Below are 15,943 nucleotides of genomic sequence, written 5' to 3'. Positions count from 1 at the left end.
CAGGCCCCCCCCGTGGCCCCACACACCTAACCTGCCCCATGCCTTGTGGTGCTGAGACCCTTGTGTCCATCGGGCTGTCCCATGGATGGGCTTCTTGGAACCACAGCTCAGTTGGAGCCCTTACAGCCCCATGAGACCCTCCCTGCTGTGGGCTGGGTGCCCCCACCTCCCCCCCAGCTCAGGCTGCCCAGAGATCCCATCCAAGGCCTTGAGCACCTCCGGGCATGGGGCACCTACAGTTCTGGGCAACAGTGCCAGCACTGCCCCTGGGTAAAGCATTTCCCCCTCTCATCTGATCTAAATCTTCCCTCTTTCGGTTTAAAACAGGGCTTCTGCCGTGGTGCTCTGCTTTGGGCAGGAGCTGAAGGGATTGCACTGAACACACGGTCCCTGGGCATGTGTGTCCATGTGTCATACGTGTATGACCTCTGGGAGCCATAGGTCCAGCAGGGACACACTTCCTGGCTTTATTCCTTTCTGTATCTTCGAGATCTCAGTGTTTTGGGGCCCTGCGCTGCCCACCCCCACCTCCCCCATTGGGTTCCAGCAGCCTGTAAGGGCGAGGGGCTGCTCCTCTGCAGCACCCAGGAGAGGGTTAACACCAACCGCTCTGCGTTTTCTTTCTCCAACTTGGTAGCAAGGCAGAACGTGGAGATATACCGTCTCCGCTTGGGTCCCAGCCCCGGGGCCGGCTGGAGGAGCGGTGCTTTCAGGCAAATTGCCGCTTGGCAGCAAAACCCGGCAGCTTTGGCCAACACTGCGCTGCTCCAGCGATCAGTCGGCTTCTGCACCCCGTCCCCGGAGACATCGCACGGCTCTGGGTAATCACAGCTCTGATCCCACAGCCGGCAGCACCCTGTGAGATGATGTGAGGACGCAGCACCGCGTCCCCCAGCACAGTGCACAGCACGGGGTCTCCAGGCAGTGGCAGCAGACGCGGGCTTTGGCTGCCCGATGAACGCTTGCCAGCTCTTTGCACGCGTGCAGGACGTCGGCAGCCAGCAGCTTTCCCCTCGTCGGTCGCTCACGTTTATCGCAGATCGGAGATCAAAGAGATCGGCCCCACCCGGCTCCTGCCCAGCTCCAGGGCTCTCAGAGAGCCGAGAAAACGCAACGCTGCCGAGGCTGCGGCCCCAGGCCGTGTTTTGGGGAAGGGTGAAAGCGAGGAGCCGAGCTGGTGGACCTGAGCAGCTAATTCCTTCCAGCTGCTGTCAGGCTGGCAGGTTCTCAAAGGAAGTTTAATAGACTGCAGTCATCTCCCCTTGGTCCGTCCCCCCTCACATGGCAGAACTGGGATTACATGAGCTGCATGGCTTGCAGAGACCGAGCTCTAATATTATATATTTTTTTGGCTTTTGGCTCTGAAAGTGTTTTCATGTGTATGTGTGTCAGTGTGTGCACGCACGCACGCACATGTGGGATGCCGTTCTCTCAATGCTGGCCAAACCTGCCCCGACAATGCATCAAATGGGGATCTCACAGGGCTGGGATGGGGAGTGGGAGCAGTGGGGAGGAGGAAGGAGCCGACTCCATGGGCCCCCTGGCTGGAGCACACCCTGCGAGCAGGGAGGAAATGGGATGAAGAAAGTATTTGGAGTGGAAAATAAAAAAATCTTCTCGCTTGCTTTATTGATTGTCATTGTGGACAGAAATAGCCATGGCTGCCGAAAGCAATCAGTGCCGAGCTGCTCAGCACCCCCCAGCCGTGGGACAGGAGGGGCTCAGCTGCACGCATGGCATGTCAGGGCCCTGCTGCCTTGCCAAGCGTTGTGCATCTCGGTGGGCAGCCCCAGGAACACACAGGCTGGCAGCAATTACAGGATCGGCTTCTATTATTAATACATCAAACGTCTCGCCTGTAACAAATCGCCAGCAGAGCGACGCAAGAGAAAGCCCTGAAGGCAACGAGTGGTGCAGCTCTCCCTGCCCATGGTGAGGCTGTGTGCCCACTATACCCTCATCCTGGCAGGCAGAGCCACATCACCTGGTCACCGAGCTTTAAAAGCAGCAGGAACAGAGCAATGGACCATTTCATGAACTTTAGCCCATTTAACTCAATTACCTCCCAGCCAGCCTGGGGGGGGACATGGGTGAGCCCGGGCATTGGTGCAGCACAGCCTCAGGGCTGGCATCCGCATGGGCACATTGCAACAGCTCCCAGCTCTGAGGCTTCCGCACCAGGAGCGAAAACCAAGTGCTAGCAGGAGAGCAATTAGTTAAAAAACGGTGCACATCTGCTGTTAATTAATTCCCCGGCAGGAGGGTTAACCCCTGCCTTCCCCAGTGCTTTGCAAGGTGCATGGCCAGCAGCAGCTTGCAGCCAGAGGCAGGCGTGTACTTGGCTCTTCCGGCCCTTTCCAGGCGCTTGTGCTGCTCTGCACCACCATTCCCACACTGCGGGAAGCGAAGGCACTCCAGGCTTGGGAAAGGGATTTAAAAAACCCTGGCCTTGCTGTGCCAATGCCCGGCCCACGGAGCTGGTGGAGGAGGTTGGCCCTCTTTGAGGACGGAGCATTGCTTTGCAAGGCAGAGCTGTGCTTATGGGTACCTGCACTGGGTGCTATTTTATTTGCATTCTTTTCTCTGGGTGCGTGCCATCCTTCCCACACTGGGACACAAGCACGGCCTGACCAACCCCAGGGCGCTCCTGCACCAGGGGAATCTGTTCCCCATTAAGCGTCTCCAGCAGCGCTCGTTACCATAGGGAGAGCAGCCTGCCAGCTCCAACCTCCCTAATTAGCACCACGAGTGGGGCCGGGCTGGGGAAGGCCGGTGCCTCTATCCCTCCTTGCCAAGGATGTGAACGGCTTGGAGCCGAGCTGCAGCCAGAACTGTGGAAATGCTCCCACCCGCTCTGTGCTGGGGCCCCGCTGCTGCCTGTCCAGGAGCAGACACCAAAATGCAGCCCCCACTCCTCACCCTGGGGCTCAGCTGCATTTGAGGATGGGTTAAAGCCCCAGTCTGCCACCCCACCATGCTTAGGATAGAGAAGGCTGCTCGCATCTCCTCCTCCCTGCTGTGCACTTGCCCAGCATCGGGCTGCGACTGCCTTCCGCTCACCACTAAAAATAGGTTGAAGGGCTGAGCAGCAGCCCTGGAGGGCAGGCAGCCCAGATCCCGAACCTGCCCGTGTCACTGTGACCAACTGACCCATTTGGCCTTGGTTTTTAAGTGTTTTTCCCTCCTTGCTCAACTTCAGCCCAGCTTGCAGCCTCGCTGTGGTGGTTGGGACCTGAAGCCAATCTCTTGGGGGTCACGGTCTCTTACTGGCATAGCATGGCACAGCATGGCATGGCATGTTTGGCAGTCGCTTGGTTGGGCTGAGCGGTGGCACAGGAGAACTCAAGCCACCAAACTCGGCCGCCTGTCTCCTTTTAGGGACATTATGCCCCTGCGGCAGAGGTGAGGGGCAGAGGACAGGAGAGCTTCAGGGCTGCTGCTGAGCCACCCCATGGCCTCAGTGCCAAGATAAAGCCCCGCAGCCCCTGCACATCCCCGGGCCCTGAGCACGGATGGATGTGGGGACCGGAGATGCAGTGTGGCTGTGAGCTGCCATTCCTTGGGCACATGAGGTGATGCAGCAGCCCTTATTCAGAAATGAAGAAAGACCTTTATTTACAGTAACAAAAGGGACCAAAGACAAAATAATAATACCATGACACTTCTTCTCCCTCCCCTTCTCCCCAGCCCTCCAACGGTGTGTTCTCTGCCCTCCCCCAGCCACAAACCCCGTCCAAGCGGTGAGGGGACGGGGGCCAGCTGCTGCTGGGGGTCATTTTGCACCAAGCTGCCCAGTGAGGGATACACTTGGGGTTGGTCACAGCTTGCATGGCTGTTCCAGTCCTGCAGGAAGAGAGTGGGTGGGGATGAAGGCACTTGGCTGTGGGGGAACCCCCCTGCAGGCTGGTTATTGCACTTGGCTGCCAATGTCAGCACCGAGGAGGGGCTGGGGGCTGCGCCCACCCACACAGCCTGGCTCCAGAAGGCATCTCTGTGGGGTGGAAGGCTCTGCTGCACCCAGCCTTGGAGGATCCGAGAAGTGAGGATGCCCTGGGCCACCCCAAAGCATGGCACAGCACCTGGAGCAGTGTCCTGGGACGGCGTGGGGTGGGAGCTCCTGCGCTCGGCTCAGGTGGCAGGATGCTCCCACGAACCCTGGGCGTGGGGAGAGGTAGAGTGCTATGGCCGTCCCCAGCCCTGCTGACTCACCCTTCCCCCGATAGGATCCAGCAGGCTCACCAGCTCTGAGGATGAGGTTTGCAGTGGGGGGGGGGGTAGCACTCTCCTTCCTCACCGGGCTCCGTCTTTTGGCATTTCACGCCTGGGTTTCCACACCACCTGCCGGGGGGCTGCAGGAGGGGATGGGAACGGTCCCCTCTCCCCAGATCTGGCCCTCAGGAGGAGAAGCAGAGCCCGCAGCACTCCATGCAGATCTCCAGGCAGTCGGCTGACTCGCAGCAGGCGTCGATGATGCCGCAGTCCATGTCGCAGGGCAGGTCGCAGTCCGCGCACTCGCCCGAGTTGCAGCAGCAGCAGCAGATGCAGGAGTCCTCGGAGGTGCAGGAGCCACAGGTGGCACAGTCCAGCACGATGTTGCAGAGGGTCAGGAACTCGCAGAAGAGGCAGGATAGGATGCAGTGGACGCAGCAGTCTGCAGGGGAACAACCAGAGAGAGTGGGCAGGGAGGAGTGGTACCAGTGCTGGACTGGTGAATGGATGCTCAGCCCCCAAAGGATGAAAACTGGGAATGAAGGGAGGGGGTGAGATGGGGCTGGGAGCCAAGCACTGCTCCCTCAATGCCTGAGACATGCCCAGACCCCAAAAGAAACCAATTTTGGAGGAAGTGAAATGACCCCCAATCAGTACCCGCCCTGGGGAAGGGTGAGTGGTGCAGATGCAGGAGGTGAGGGGAGCATGGTTGCTGCCCAACCTCAGGGTCCTGGTGAGCTGGGAGGATGCTACACAAGATACCCCATGGGATTGGGGGGCACAGCAAAGAAAATTCCCCTTGGAGAGAGCGGTACCTTCCTGCGCCTCAATAGGGATGTGGGATGAAGCCGACTTGGAGCTGCCCTTGCTCTTCTTGCTGCTCTGGCTGTTGATGGAGTGGTGGGACTGCAGCTTACGGTGAGGCTTCTGGGAGCTGGGCAGAGGGCGGAAGACCCCGTTCCCTGTGTTCCCACCTGGATCCAGCCCTTGTCCAGCCCCGTTCTGCAGCAGGTGGGTGCAGGGGCTGGGGGCCTGCGTGGCTGCTCGCATCTGGGGCTGGCCTGGGGAGAGAGCAGGAGGTCACTACTGGTCCCTGCAGTGCTGTGGTGAGGGACAAATGAGGTCCCAGCCCCTGTTCCCTGCCAGCATGTGGGAACCTGGCGTGGTATTGCAGGAGGGATGCAACGATGCTGACAAAAGCACTGTCCAGGAGAATGGAGGGGGAGGAATGAGATGCAAGAGACAGCTGGAGGGAAGGAGGCAGTCAGAGAAAGAGAGGGTGGGATGAGAAAAGAGCAAGAAACAACGTCTTGGCGTGTAGGATGTGGTGTGACTGCCAAACCTCAGCAGAGGACCTGGGTAGGGGGCCCAGCACTGCCAGCACAGACAGGAGGGGTGGAGGTGAGTGGGGGCACGGAGGGCATGGGGAGAAACTTCCACCTCTGCTGCCCCCAAACGAAACCCGGTGGCACGGCTGCCATCCCGCAGAGCAGCCCATGAGCTGCACGGCCATCCGCCTCTGCTGAGCCAGATAAGGAGAAACTGGAGCGCTGCTCATCACCCCGGCTGCGTAATGAAAGGGCTCCCCAGCCTCTGGCTGAACTCCTCGGCCTGAGGAGGGAATGCAGATTTTGCTCTATCAGCCTCCAGCTGTGTGCTCCTGCCCGGCGCCGTGTCCCCATGTGTGGTGAAGGCGGCGTGGTCAGGAGAGGGCTGGAAACACAGCTCGAAACACAGCTTGAGGGAGGGGGCTGCAATGTCTGACCCCCGCTGCAGCAATGCCAATCGAAGCCACAGACCCGGCCTGGACTGGCGGAGCTTTTGCAAGCTTTGATTTCCCTCTCCCGCTCCAGTAAACAAGGGATGATTCAGCCTGGAGGCTCGAGGGCAAAGGCACCTCCGGCCGCCGGGAACAGTAGCTGCTTTCTGCACAGCGTGGCTGTGGAGGGACCCATGGGAGGAGGGGGCACGGCTCAGCCCCCTCCACCCCCCACGGCAATGACTGCCTGTCTTGCACCGGCAAAAATAGACAGAGGCACGAAACCCACAATGTGTGCCTGTGGTGCTTCCAAAATGGGAGCTGCAGAAGTCTGCACGGGCATTGGGGTGAGACAAGCTTACAACAACCAGTGCTGAGCTGAAAGCATTGGGTTGAAAGCAAGAGGGGTGAGAGAAGGGCAACAAAGGTAAAGGGGAAATGGATCATGGATAAAATGGGACACTTTGCCCCCATCACTCCCTGAAGTCCCAGGGTTTGGTATCCCAAGGGAACAGGAGCACACACTGAGGTTCCACCACTATGCATGGAGCCCACGGGGAGAGTGGCACCGGGGCTGGTTGGAGCTATGGGGGAATGAGCAACAGAACCCAGCACGGCCACCTCTGCCCACTGCTCTCCCTGCACCCCCAGCTTTTGCCTGTTCTTTGTTCTGAAGCAGCACAACTTACAGCAGCCCACAATGTGCTGGGTTTGGCATTCTCCATTTCACTGCATTCCTCAGATTAAACTGTTTGTAAATCAAAATCATGCTCCAGCTCCAGTGAGCAGCAGGGAGGGCCAGCCAGCAATCCCCCCCTCTCGTTTAGAAAAATAGCTTCCATCTTTCGGGATTGCTTTCAGGAGCTCTTTGGAGAGTCAGTTCTTCAACCTGCAGCCCTGGAGTCGCGTGCGATGCTCTGCGGGGCGATGGCAGCGCAGGGAGGAGCAACCCATTGCCCTGACTGCATCCCACCCAAAGCTGTGGGATGGGCACACCGTGTCTCACACCAGAGCGATGCTTCACGGAGCAGCTCAGGCTCCCTGGTACCAGCATCCCCAGATGAGTGCCAGACCCACAGTGCTCTTTGCCTGTGCCCAAGGTGGGCTCACCGGCAGGACTGGGCTGCACTGTGACCCTGCACTGAAAGCAGCAGTAGTGGGCTGCAAACAGGGCTGCTGGTGGAAATGCCGAGGAACCAGAGGGGAAGGAGGGAGCTGCCCCACACTCTGCCCCCCCACCAGCCTGGCCGTGCTCCCCTTGGCCCTAAAGGGTGGGGAAGGGGCTGCGTGGGGCCGCGGCGTGCAGGGTGCAGTGGCCGTGGTGTGACTCAGAGGTGCAGAATGTCTGTGGGCAGCCGGCCCAGCTCCCAGATGCTTGCAGGGCTCGTGCTGGGGCTGGGGAAACGTGCGCTTTTCTTGCTCCAGGCAGCAGCGCCTGCATTTCAATGTTCACAACCTCATCTCCACCCTGCTCCCCCTGGGGGGAAGCACCAAACCGCCCGCATCCAACCAACAGGGGTGGCTGTGTGCTAAGGGGCGGCCTGGGAGCAGAACCACCCACCCCATAAAGGGGCACAGAGCAAGGGCACACCGACAGAGCATGGGCATGATGAACGGCTGCCTCGTCAATGAGCACTATCACTTATTAATTGGCAGCAGCCATGTCAGGGTGCACTCACATGTCACAGCTTCCGGAGTGCCCACGAGTTCAGTCCTGGCTGCTGTGGTGCCGTTGGGCAGCGCTGTGCAGGACTCAGCGTCATCCGAGGGCTTCTCAGTCCTGGGGGCTGCAGGTAAAGGGTGTGAGGTGTCACCCACCTCTGCAAGAGAAAGAGGTCAGGGTGAGTGCCTCAGGAGGGGGGTCACAACCACCAACACAGCCCCTGGGCAATCACACTCCTGGGTCATGCTTTGGGGTTCTGCTTCAGGGTGCAAGCTGTATCCACTGGCTGCTGTTGTTTTTTGAGCCAGAGAGCACAGCTGGGGGAACAGCTGGAGGGCTGCAATGGATTTAGGGTTGCATGGCACTGCTTCCCCTCCTGCAATGCCAGAGGTCTGTGAGCACCCTCCTAAAACCCCTCCTGAGGTCTCAGATTCACTCTACAAAAAGAGAGGGGATGCAGTAACATCCAGCACCTCCAGCCAAGCTTTCCCCCCCATTCTCATGAAAGAGCTCTGCCAGCCACTCCCCTTCATATCCCACTTGCCCTGGCACAGGAGCACAGGAACTCCCTCAATTGTGGCAAGCCAAATCCCAAATGAGCGAACTCCCCACCTGCCTTGTGGGGACAAACCCCAGTGCCACACATCTCCCTGCAGCATCCCAGCCAGGACTGGGGACCACTCCCCAGCGGGTGACCAGGGACTGCAGAGCCCCCTCCTCCTCCCCAGCACAGGAATAGCAGCTGCTTGCACAACAGGGGTTGGACTGCACTTTATATAACCCTAAATTATAGCTTGGGCAAAGGGAGGGAGACCAAACAGCTGTAATTTCCCTGGCTATAACAAGAGATCCTACATGCAGGCAGGCAGGGCCGGGGGGGGGGTGCAGAGTGAGCCCTCGGCCACCGCGTTACGCTCAGTGTAACAAGAGGTCCTACAAGCTGGAGCTGGGCAGACCTCACCTGTGTAATTACAGGGACTACAGCAAGAGGCCCTACAAGGGAGGTGGGGGCACACCCCCAGCCCGGGGTGGGCAGGAGGGGATGCATGCAGCCGGCAGTGATGCTGCCTCAGCCCCATGCATTCATCCCCTGCCTCGGTTTCCCTTTAAGACTGCTGTGCCGCGGAGCCTGAGCCCTGCCCAGCGTGGCTGAGATTGGTTTGCACTTTCCACCCGGATTCCTTCACGGAATCAATTGGTGCAGGCGGGATGGGAAGAAACAACCTGCCTGTGGTCTTTGTTTTAAGCGCTACCTTACAGAGAGCAGATTTGCCCCCTGCTCTGGAGGACCCACCACTTCTGCTGAGAAAACCTGCAGAGCCTGGCACCAAGCTCTCCGCATCCAGTCCTGGAGGTGTGGTGATTCTGGTGCTCACCCCAGGCTGTCCCACACCCCTGGGTGTTTGTGCACAGGCGTGGTGTAAAGGTGAGTAACACCCCACGGGGCTGCAGCCACGTCCTCCGTCGTGTCCAGACCTGGGCCAGCCTGACTCAGAGCCGTGGGATTTGGCCAACGCCTGTGGGAAGCAAACGCTGACACCTCGATGGATGGGCAGCACCGCATGGAGCTGTGAGCCAGAGCTGGAGGGCATGGGAAGGGGTTCGAGGCACTGAGCATCACTTTGGAGCAGCTTTCTGCTGCACCCGTAATTGTTACCCTGTGCAACATGAGCTCTCACACACAGCCACAGCGGTGGAGAGAGGAAGATGGCAATTAAATCAACGCCCACTGGGACAAGCTGGCCAGGAGAGAGACAGAAATGGGCGGGAGAGAGATTTGGGTAAGGTGCTCCTGTCCTGCCCTGCACACAGCCCTGCTGCTCCACGAGGGGCACGAGGACGCCCTGGCATCACCACGGCATCTGCACAGCCCTGTGCCAAACACAAGGGAGAAACAAAAGGCAACCCAGGGTGATGCTTCCTGAGGACGGAGACAATGAAGTGTTTGAAGAACAGTAAGTCAGGCTTTGGTGAATCACAGCCCGGCTGTAAGGTGCAAGAGATTAGGAAAGCAGAGAGATGTGGAGCTCCTCATCTTTGCCTCCTGGCTGCCAAGGCTGAGCAACGCACGCTCCCAACTTTCCCGATTCTTCTCCCCTTTTGCAAAGTCAGAACTAGCCCCATGTAACGGCCCCAGGAAAGCGTGGAGCTCCAAACAATGCAGGGATTGAGAAGAATGGAGGGAAAAGGAGAAAGAACTGAAAGAAGCAAGAAAGCTAGACGGTCTCATGGCCTTCCACTGCGTGTCCTCCAACACTGCTGCACAGCAAAATGTGCCAGCGGAGCTGGGATCACAGGGAAAGGAGCAGCAGGAGGGGCCCTGCACTGCACCACCAGCTTTGTGCTGACGAGGGGCAGAAGCCTGCATGCTCAGGGCAGGAGGCACGCTGCGCTCCCCGTTGCCTTCAGGACTGAGCTGATCCGTCCACAAAGCCCTGCACAAACAAGAGGAAATAGCGGTGTGTCAGCAGCACAAACAGGAGCACTGCTGCCGTCAGCACGGCTTTGCTGCACCCAGTGGGGCTCTGGCTGACTGCAGGGACCCACACATCGTCCCCTCCGGGCGGCCGTCAGCTGGAAGGCGTGGAGGATGTGGGAAGATGCAATGCTGGAGGCATGCTTTGGGGTCAAATCCTCCCAGGTTTTCCCATGGCTCCCGCTTTGGACTCCTCAGCTGGAGCTGGATGTGAGGGATGAGCTGGTTCTCCCCCACCTCAGCAGTGCTTTGGCCACAAAGGGAGGAATATGAGGGCAGGAGAGAAGCTCAACACATCTGGATCCACATCTGGATCCACACGTCTGGATCCACGTCCAGGGCTATGGGTCACATCTCCATTGACACGAGTCAGGAGTCCCACGTCTCCTTCCCCTCCTTTATTCTCCCAGGAGCGGTCGGTCAGGGAGGACTGTTTTGGATGGAGACACAAACAGAGGCAGCCGAGTGAGGCGTTCACCACCACCACCACGCTGCCTTGCGACGGTATTTAGTTTGGGAGCTTTCTAATTTTTTTTATGCAGATAAAGTGAGTGTGTAATCTCAGTTGGTTTTCCCATATAGGCTGCCTGGCCCAATCAGGTGCCTGTCTGACCTATTCAAGGGATATTGTAGAGCTTGATTAAGTGGTTTCAAGTGCAGGAGAGACAGCACTGAAGCAAATCCTTCCAATCCCATGAGCCAGGCTGGAGGAGTGGAAAGCAGAATTCTGGTCTGAAAGTTTGCTCAACTGGGAAGAATCCAAACGGCTTATTTACATTCAGTCTGAAATTAATGCACTAAAGCATTTCAATGATATTCAGAGAAAGGAAGAGCAGGGTGTGAGGGAAGGGACGAGCAATGCCCAGGAGCTGCCTTGCTTCCAAGCAAGTCCCAGCTGCTTCCAGCCCACCTCTGGTCCCAGCTCGGTCCTGGCAAGCATTTCCTCCCTGCTCACCTGAGCTGTGCTCTGTAAAAACACTTTGCTGCTGGGACAATGAGGAATCTGGTCAAAAAAAAAAACCAAAACCCAAACCAAACAAGAAGTATTGGTTTCTATGAAAAGTTACTTCCTAAATGCAAAAAGCAAAACAAAGCAAAAAAACCCACAAAACCCCAAATGGCTTGCCAGCTTGGGAGTTGTTATTATTTGTTATTTATAGCCATTGGGTGGGTAGGGAAAGAGGAATTTTGGCTAGGCCGGAGCTGCATCCATCCCGATGCAGGGCAGGGGCTGAAACCACAAGTCTACAGAGCTCCTCCAGCCACCAAATCCCACTGCAGGTTTGGGGCACAGACCCTGTGCTGGATGTCCCTACAAACTCCAGCATCCAGAGGACCCAACCGCTCCTGCAAAGGACGCACTGACCGCCCCAGACCCTCACGGAAGGCTCAGTCCTCCCAGTGGTGATGATGGGGATGTGTGGGTGACCCATCACCTCCACAAGAGAGGAAAAGCAGCAGGCAGCGCGGCTCGGTGTGACCCACAGCAAGGGAGCTCACGGAAAACCACTGCAAGAAGTGTGCACATCCATCACTGCAGGCAGCAATGGGAACTGTGCCTCACACAGTAAGAATATATCAAATAAATATACATCCAGGTGGCAGTCAGGACTCCTTGGTGCTGCATGTTGCATGGCAGAAGCAATCCCCAAGCCTCAAAGCCCTCAGTCTAAACTGGAAGATGTGGCACAGCTGTGGCCCAGCAGGACCCGGCTCCTGCCCTGCGCTGCTCCAGGCTCTGCCTATGGAAAGCAAAGAGCAACGTGCAGCATCCCAAGCGTCCTGTAGGGTGTAGGAGTGTAGAAAAATGGTGGAGAACAAAGGATCAAAGATTCAGTCTGGGGTTGAACCAACATCTGCTGACATTGAGGAGCACCACATCAAGGAGCTGCCAGTGCCCAACCTTGCTGACCAAAGGGACTTTGCAGCCTTATAGGATGGGAAGGCTGTGGGAGGAGGCCCTGCAACATGCCAGGTGTTCCTAAGGACAAGAAGCCTGAAGTGGATAAAGCCATAAAGCCTGTCAGATCCAAGGAGATTCTGGGAATTACAGAGCAATGAGCCACACCGCCACGCTGAGGAAAATTATGGAGAGTCTAATTAAGGACCATGCCGGTACAGTAATTGTGTAACCTTACGGGGTCAAACCAGCACAGGTTCTGCCAGGGAAAATTTGTGTCTTTCTAACCTGCTAAGAGTCCTTAAAAAAAAGTTAATTGAAGAGCAGATAAATGTGAGCTGGTGGACATCGTTATTAACAAGAGTAATAATTTGCAGTCGTACAGCACCTTTCATCCTGAGATCTACCAGTGTGCAGTTTTAAGCCGGTGCCCATCACACATCCCCCAGTCTTGATGTATTTATGTCAGCACAGCCACGGTGCTCAGCCAGCATGAAGCACAGCTCTGTCACCAGGTGGTTCGTTGGGGAAGCAACAATGCCCAAAGCAACAATGTATGTGACGGAGCCCAAACCTTGCAGTCCTGGTGCTCAGCCTTCCCTCTCAGCCCTTCCTGCTGGGCTGCATGCTTGCAAGGTTGGGATTTCTCCTACGCACCAACACCAAAGCAGCTTTGGAGGAGCTGCAGCAAGGTGAAGGCAAGCAACAAACCCTTCTGCAAAGATCAGGGCATGGCCCGGCGTGGCCAACAATGAGCCATTGGGGTGGAGGCATCATCGCTTCTGGAGACAGTGAACCCATTGCTGGTGGAGAGGCCTTTAGGGAGAACACACTGCACCCACAGCCCTGGCAGCAAAAGTGGCCAAACCAGGTGAGCACTGTCCCATCCCAGCCCGTTCTGTCCCATCCTGCACCACATTCCGCACCAGGGAAGGAGCTGGTGTGGAGCTGGGAGTCTCTTCCACCCAGGGGAGCGACCCAAAGAGCACAGGGTGGGCTGAAAGCATGACCCCAAAGCACCACATTGCAGAGCAGGACAGACGGCCCTGTAGGACAGATGGCAGGACAGCACTGGAGTGAAGGAAGACTGCCCCCAAAGTCAACCACGCACTGTTTGAGCTGGGAAGAGGCTGCCAAAGGCTGGCTAAGGAATGGCCACGGGCACAATGCCTGCAAGCATGTGGCAAAGCAAAGTCTGAAGATGGGGATTCGGGGCAAAGAATGCACGTTAGCTCATCTGCTGCATGCAGCAGCTCATTTCCACCAGCACAACTGGAGTGGGGGCACACGGAAAGGACCGCACAGAGCCTCCCCCGCCCCAACCCAGCACCCCGGTGCTGCCAACCAAACCTCCTGATTCGGATGGGGAATGGCACGAGAGGGCAGAGCGCTGGGGGAAAAAAAAAATCAGCAAAAATACAGAAAATGCCCCAAGGACAGTTTGGGTTTGTGCAGCTCGCAGAGCCCAACAGGCGCTTCCCGAGGAAATTCAATTAGGAGCTGGAGGAGCAATGGGGACGCGCGGGTGGCCATCGGCACAGCCCTGGTGGGACTGCTTTGTTTTGCTCAGAACGAAGAACGGCTGAAAAAAGCCAGAAAGCTGCGTCCTCCTGGTGTAAAGAAGGGAAAGGAACAGAACGATGTGTTTTCATGAGCAGATGACGAACTACAAAAGAAAACTAAAGTGGATCTTCTGGCGCAAAGAGGCTTAAACTGGGGAAAAACAAAGATGTATTTCTTTGGGGGGTTTCTTTTCTTCTTCTTTGCACTTACTGAGCGCAGCTCCGTGGGCAGTTCCACTTAAAGCTAAGTTGAGCAAGGAGTCCTTTGCATCGCCCTCATTCAGGGCTTTGTTCCCAAACTCTGTGTGCAGCCCCGCTCCTGCCTGGTGCTGGGAGGCTCTGGGACCCCACCTGCCCCCTAAGGAAGCCCTTTTCACACTATCATTGTGCCCTGCAGTGGGAAGCAAGGACAAAGTCAGTCCCCATTGCCAAATGGACGGCTGTTTTTCTCCCTTTTTTTTTCTTTTTGGCTAATTCCTCCAGAAAACAGTTACACCCCACATGCTTCACACGAACAGACAATCGCCTTTTCTCTCCAAGGCTTCTCTGCAAACCACCTGTGGCTGTTTTGGGGCTGGGCAGCCCTGGACAGGAGGAGGCTGTGGGCACCAGACATGGCAGGGAATGAACTCAGAGCACAGAAATGAGGCTGAGCATGGCAGTGTCATCTCAGCTCTGCCCACAGCTCTGCCACACCACTCTGTTTCCCATTTATTCTGCGGGCTCGGTGCTACCAAACGATCTGCTTAGTGCTGGAAAAGGAGATGAGCAAAAATTCCCAGGCTCTGTGCAGCAGGACAGGGCCCCTGGAAAGTGCCCAGGAGATAACGCCTCTGCACTGCAACGTCACACAGCCAACAACACTGAGTGCCGACCGGCTGCATTCATTCATTGCTCACCAAGAGCAAACCGTGTGCGCAAGAAGCCGACGCTCGTGCTGTGCAGTGGGAAGCTGCCCTTCAGAGCACTCCTGTTGGGTGAGCAAAGGATTCAGAGCTCCTGCTGGTGTGAAAAGTGTGGTCTCTGCTGCCTGGGGAGGTGGACATGGGGATGTCTTGTGCACACCCAGCGCTGTGCCCACACTGTGACTGAGAGCACCCACACAGACCCCCACTCAAGCGGCCCTGACCACCACCTGCCCCCATCTCAGGTACACCCACTCTGTGCAGCAGTGCTGAGCAAAGCCCCACACTCTGCTACTGGCTGGGAGCACAGAAAAGCTGCAGGGCTGTTTTTCCAACACACTGAGCGGATTTCTAAGAGCCCTAAAGACAGCTTTGCTCTGACAGCACACAGAGCTCCACTGAACCCAGGCTGCCGGCTGACTCCTATGCAAGAACTTTTGGCACGAGGTCCAGGGATGGTTCCCCATCTCCAACCTGGATCAGGGGAGTCTTGGAAGCGTTGCACCATGCATCAACCCAGGTCTGACGGCACAGAGCAGCACCAAGAGCTCAGCCAGGAAGCGCAGCATGCAGCAGGAGAAGCAGGGGGAGAAAACAAGAGGATGCATTCTCCAGCACTCGGGCCCAGCCATGCTTGGGGGCCAAAGGCAACAAGCAATGATCCAGCTGCATGCAGCCCAGGCTTTGCATCCCTGTGCCCGCATGACACCGAGCAGCTCCCAGTGCCTGCAGCAGCACAGCAACTTCTGGAGCTCACACAGAGGTGGACGTGGCCCCTTTTGTGCACCCAGTAGGGCTGTCCCAGCTCCCCGCTGAGCCCCCTCCCCGTCCTGCCCCGGCACTTTTCTGTCTCTGCAGGGACTTTCAGTGCATGGATCTCTGCAGGATCAGCAACCCGAGGGCCCAGCTTTGTCCCATGGGAAAAGTGAGGATCCCCCAAAATTTTCCATCCTCTCCTTCATAGCCCAATCCTGTACCGCTGCTGTCTGCAGGACCCCAGGGAGCTGCTGCGGGTGGGGAAGGGGCCCCTACACCCCACTCCTCTCGGGGTCCGACGCAGACCCCCGGGCTGCAGATCAGCCCCAGCCCTCCCCACATCCTCAGCCACCACCCCTCCCGGGACGTTTTTTAACCCCTTCAGCTCCCGCTGGCCCCAACCCAGCCCGGCCCCGTCCTGTGCGCTTGGCAAAGTTACAGGAATCGCTGCGAAGTTCGTGCTGCGCTCCCCAGAGGCTCACGGCATCAGCTGCGCTCACACCGCGCCAGGCGCGCACACACGCACGCAGGCACCGCAACACGCGGCCGTGCACGCACACACTGCGGCCTTCCTGGAAAAAGCCTCACCTCCCCCCCCATAGCCGTGCACACACACACAGCCACGCACACAGCGCTGTGCACGCACAGAGAGCCGCGCACACAGCCGTGCACGCCGGGCACGCACCTCCCGCTCCCCGCACACGCGCACCCCT

The 15,943-nt window shown here is 57.7% G+C and overlaps 1 protein-coding gene across 1 annotated transcript in view; it reads right to left on the bottom strand.

Annotated features, from left to right (window-relative positions):
- Positions 1 to 1,597: 1,597 nt before the first annotated feature.
- MDFI (MyoD family inhibitor) overlaps positions 1,598 to 15,943 on the bottom strand; it is a 14,874-nt gene continuing 528 nt past the window's right edge. The window contains exons 2-4 of the mRNA XM_003212976.3: positions 7,648 to 7,788; positions 5,025 to 5,270; positions 1,598 to 4,651 (exon numbers count right to left, since the gene is read on the bottom strand). Of these exons, the coding sequence (XP_003213024.2) occupies positions 4,395 to 4,651; positions 5,025 to 5,270; positions 7,648 to 7,788 (644 nt within the window). The 3' untranslated portion in view covers positions 1,598 to 4,394. The remainder of the gene's footprint in view (positions 4,652 to 5,024; positions 5,271 to 7,647; positions 7,789 to 15,943) is intronic.

The sequence above is a fragment of the Meleagris gallopavo genome, chromosome 28, assembly GCF_000146605.3.
Source record: "Meleagris gallopavo isolate NT-WF06-2002-E0010 breed Aviagen turkey brand Nicholas breeding stock chromosome 28, Turkey_5.1, whole genome shotgun sequence".
NCBI lineage: Eukaryota > Metazoa > Chordata > Aves > Galliformes > Phasianidae > Meleagris > Meleagris gallopavo.
The sequence above is the reverse complement of the archived record's forward strand: the minus strand, read 5'-3'. Positions and strand labels throughout refer to the sequence as shown.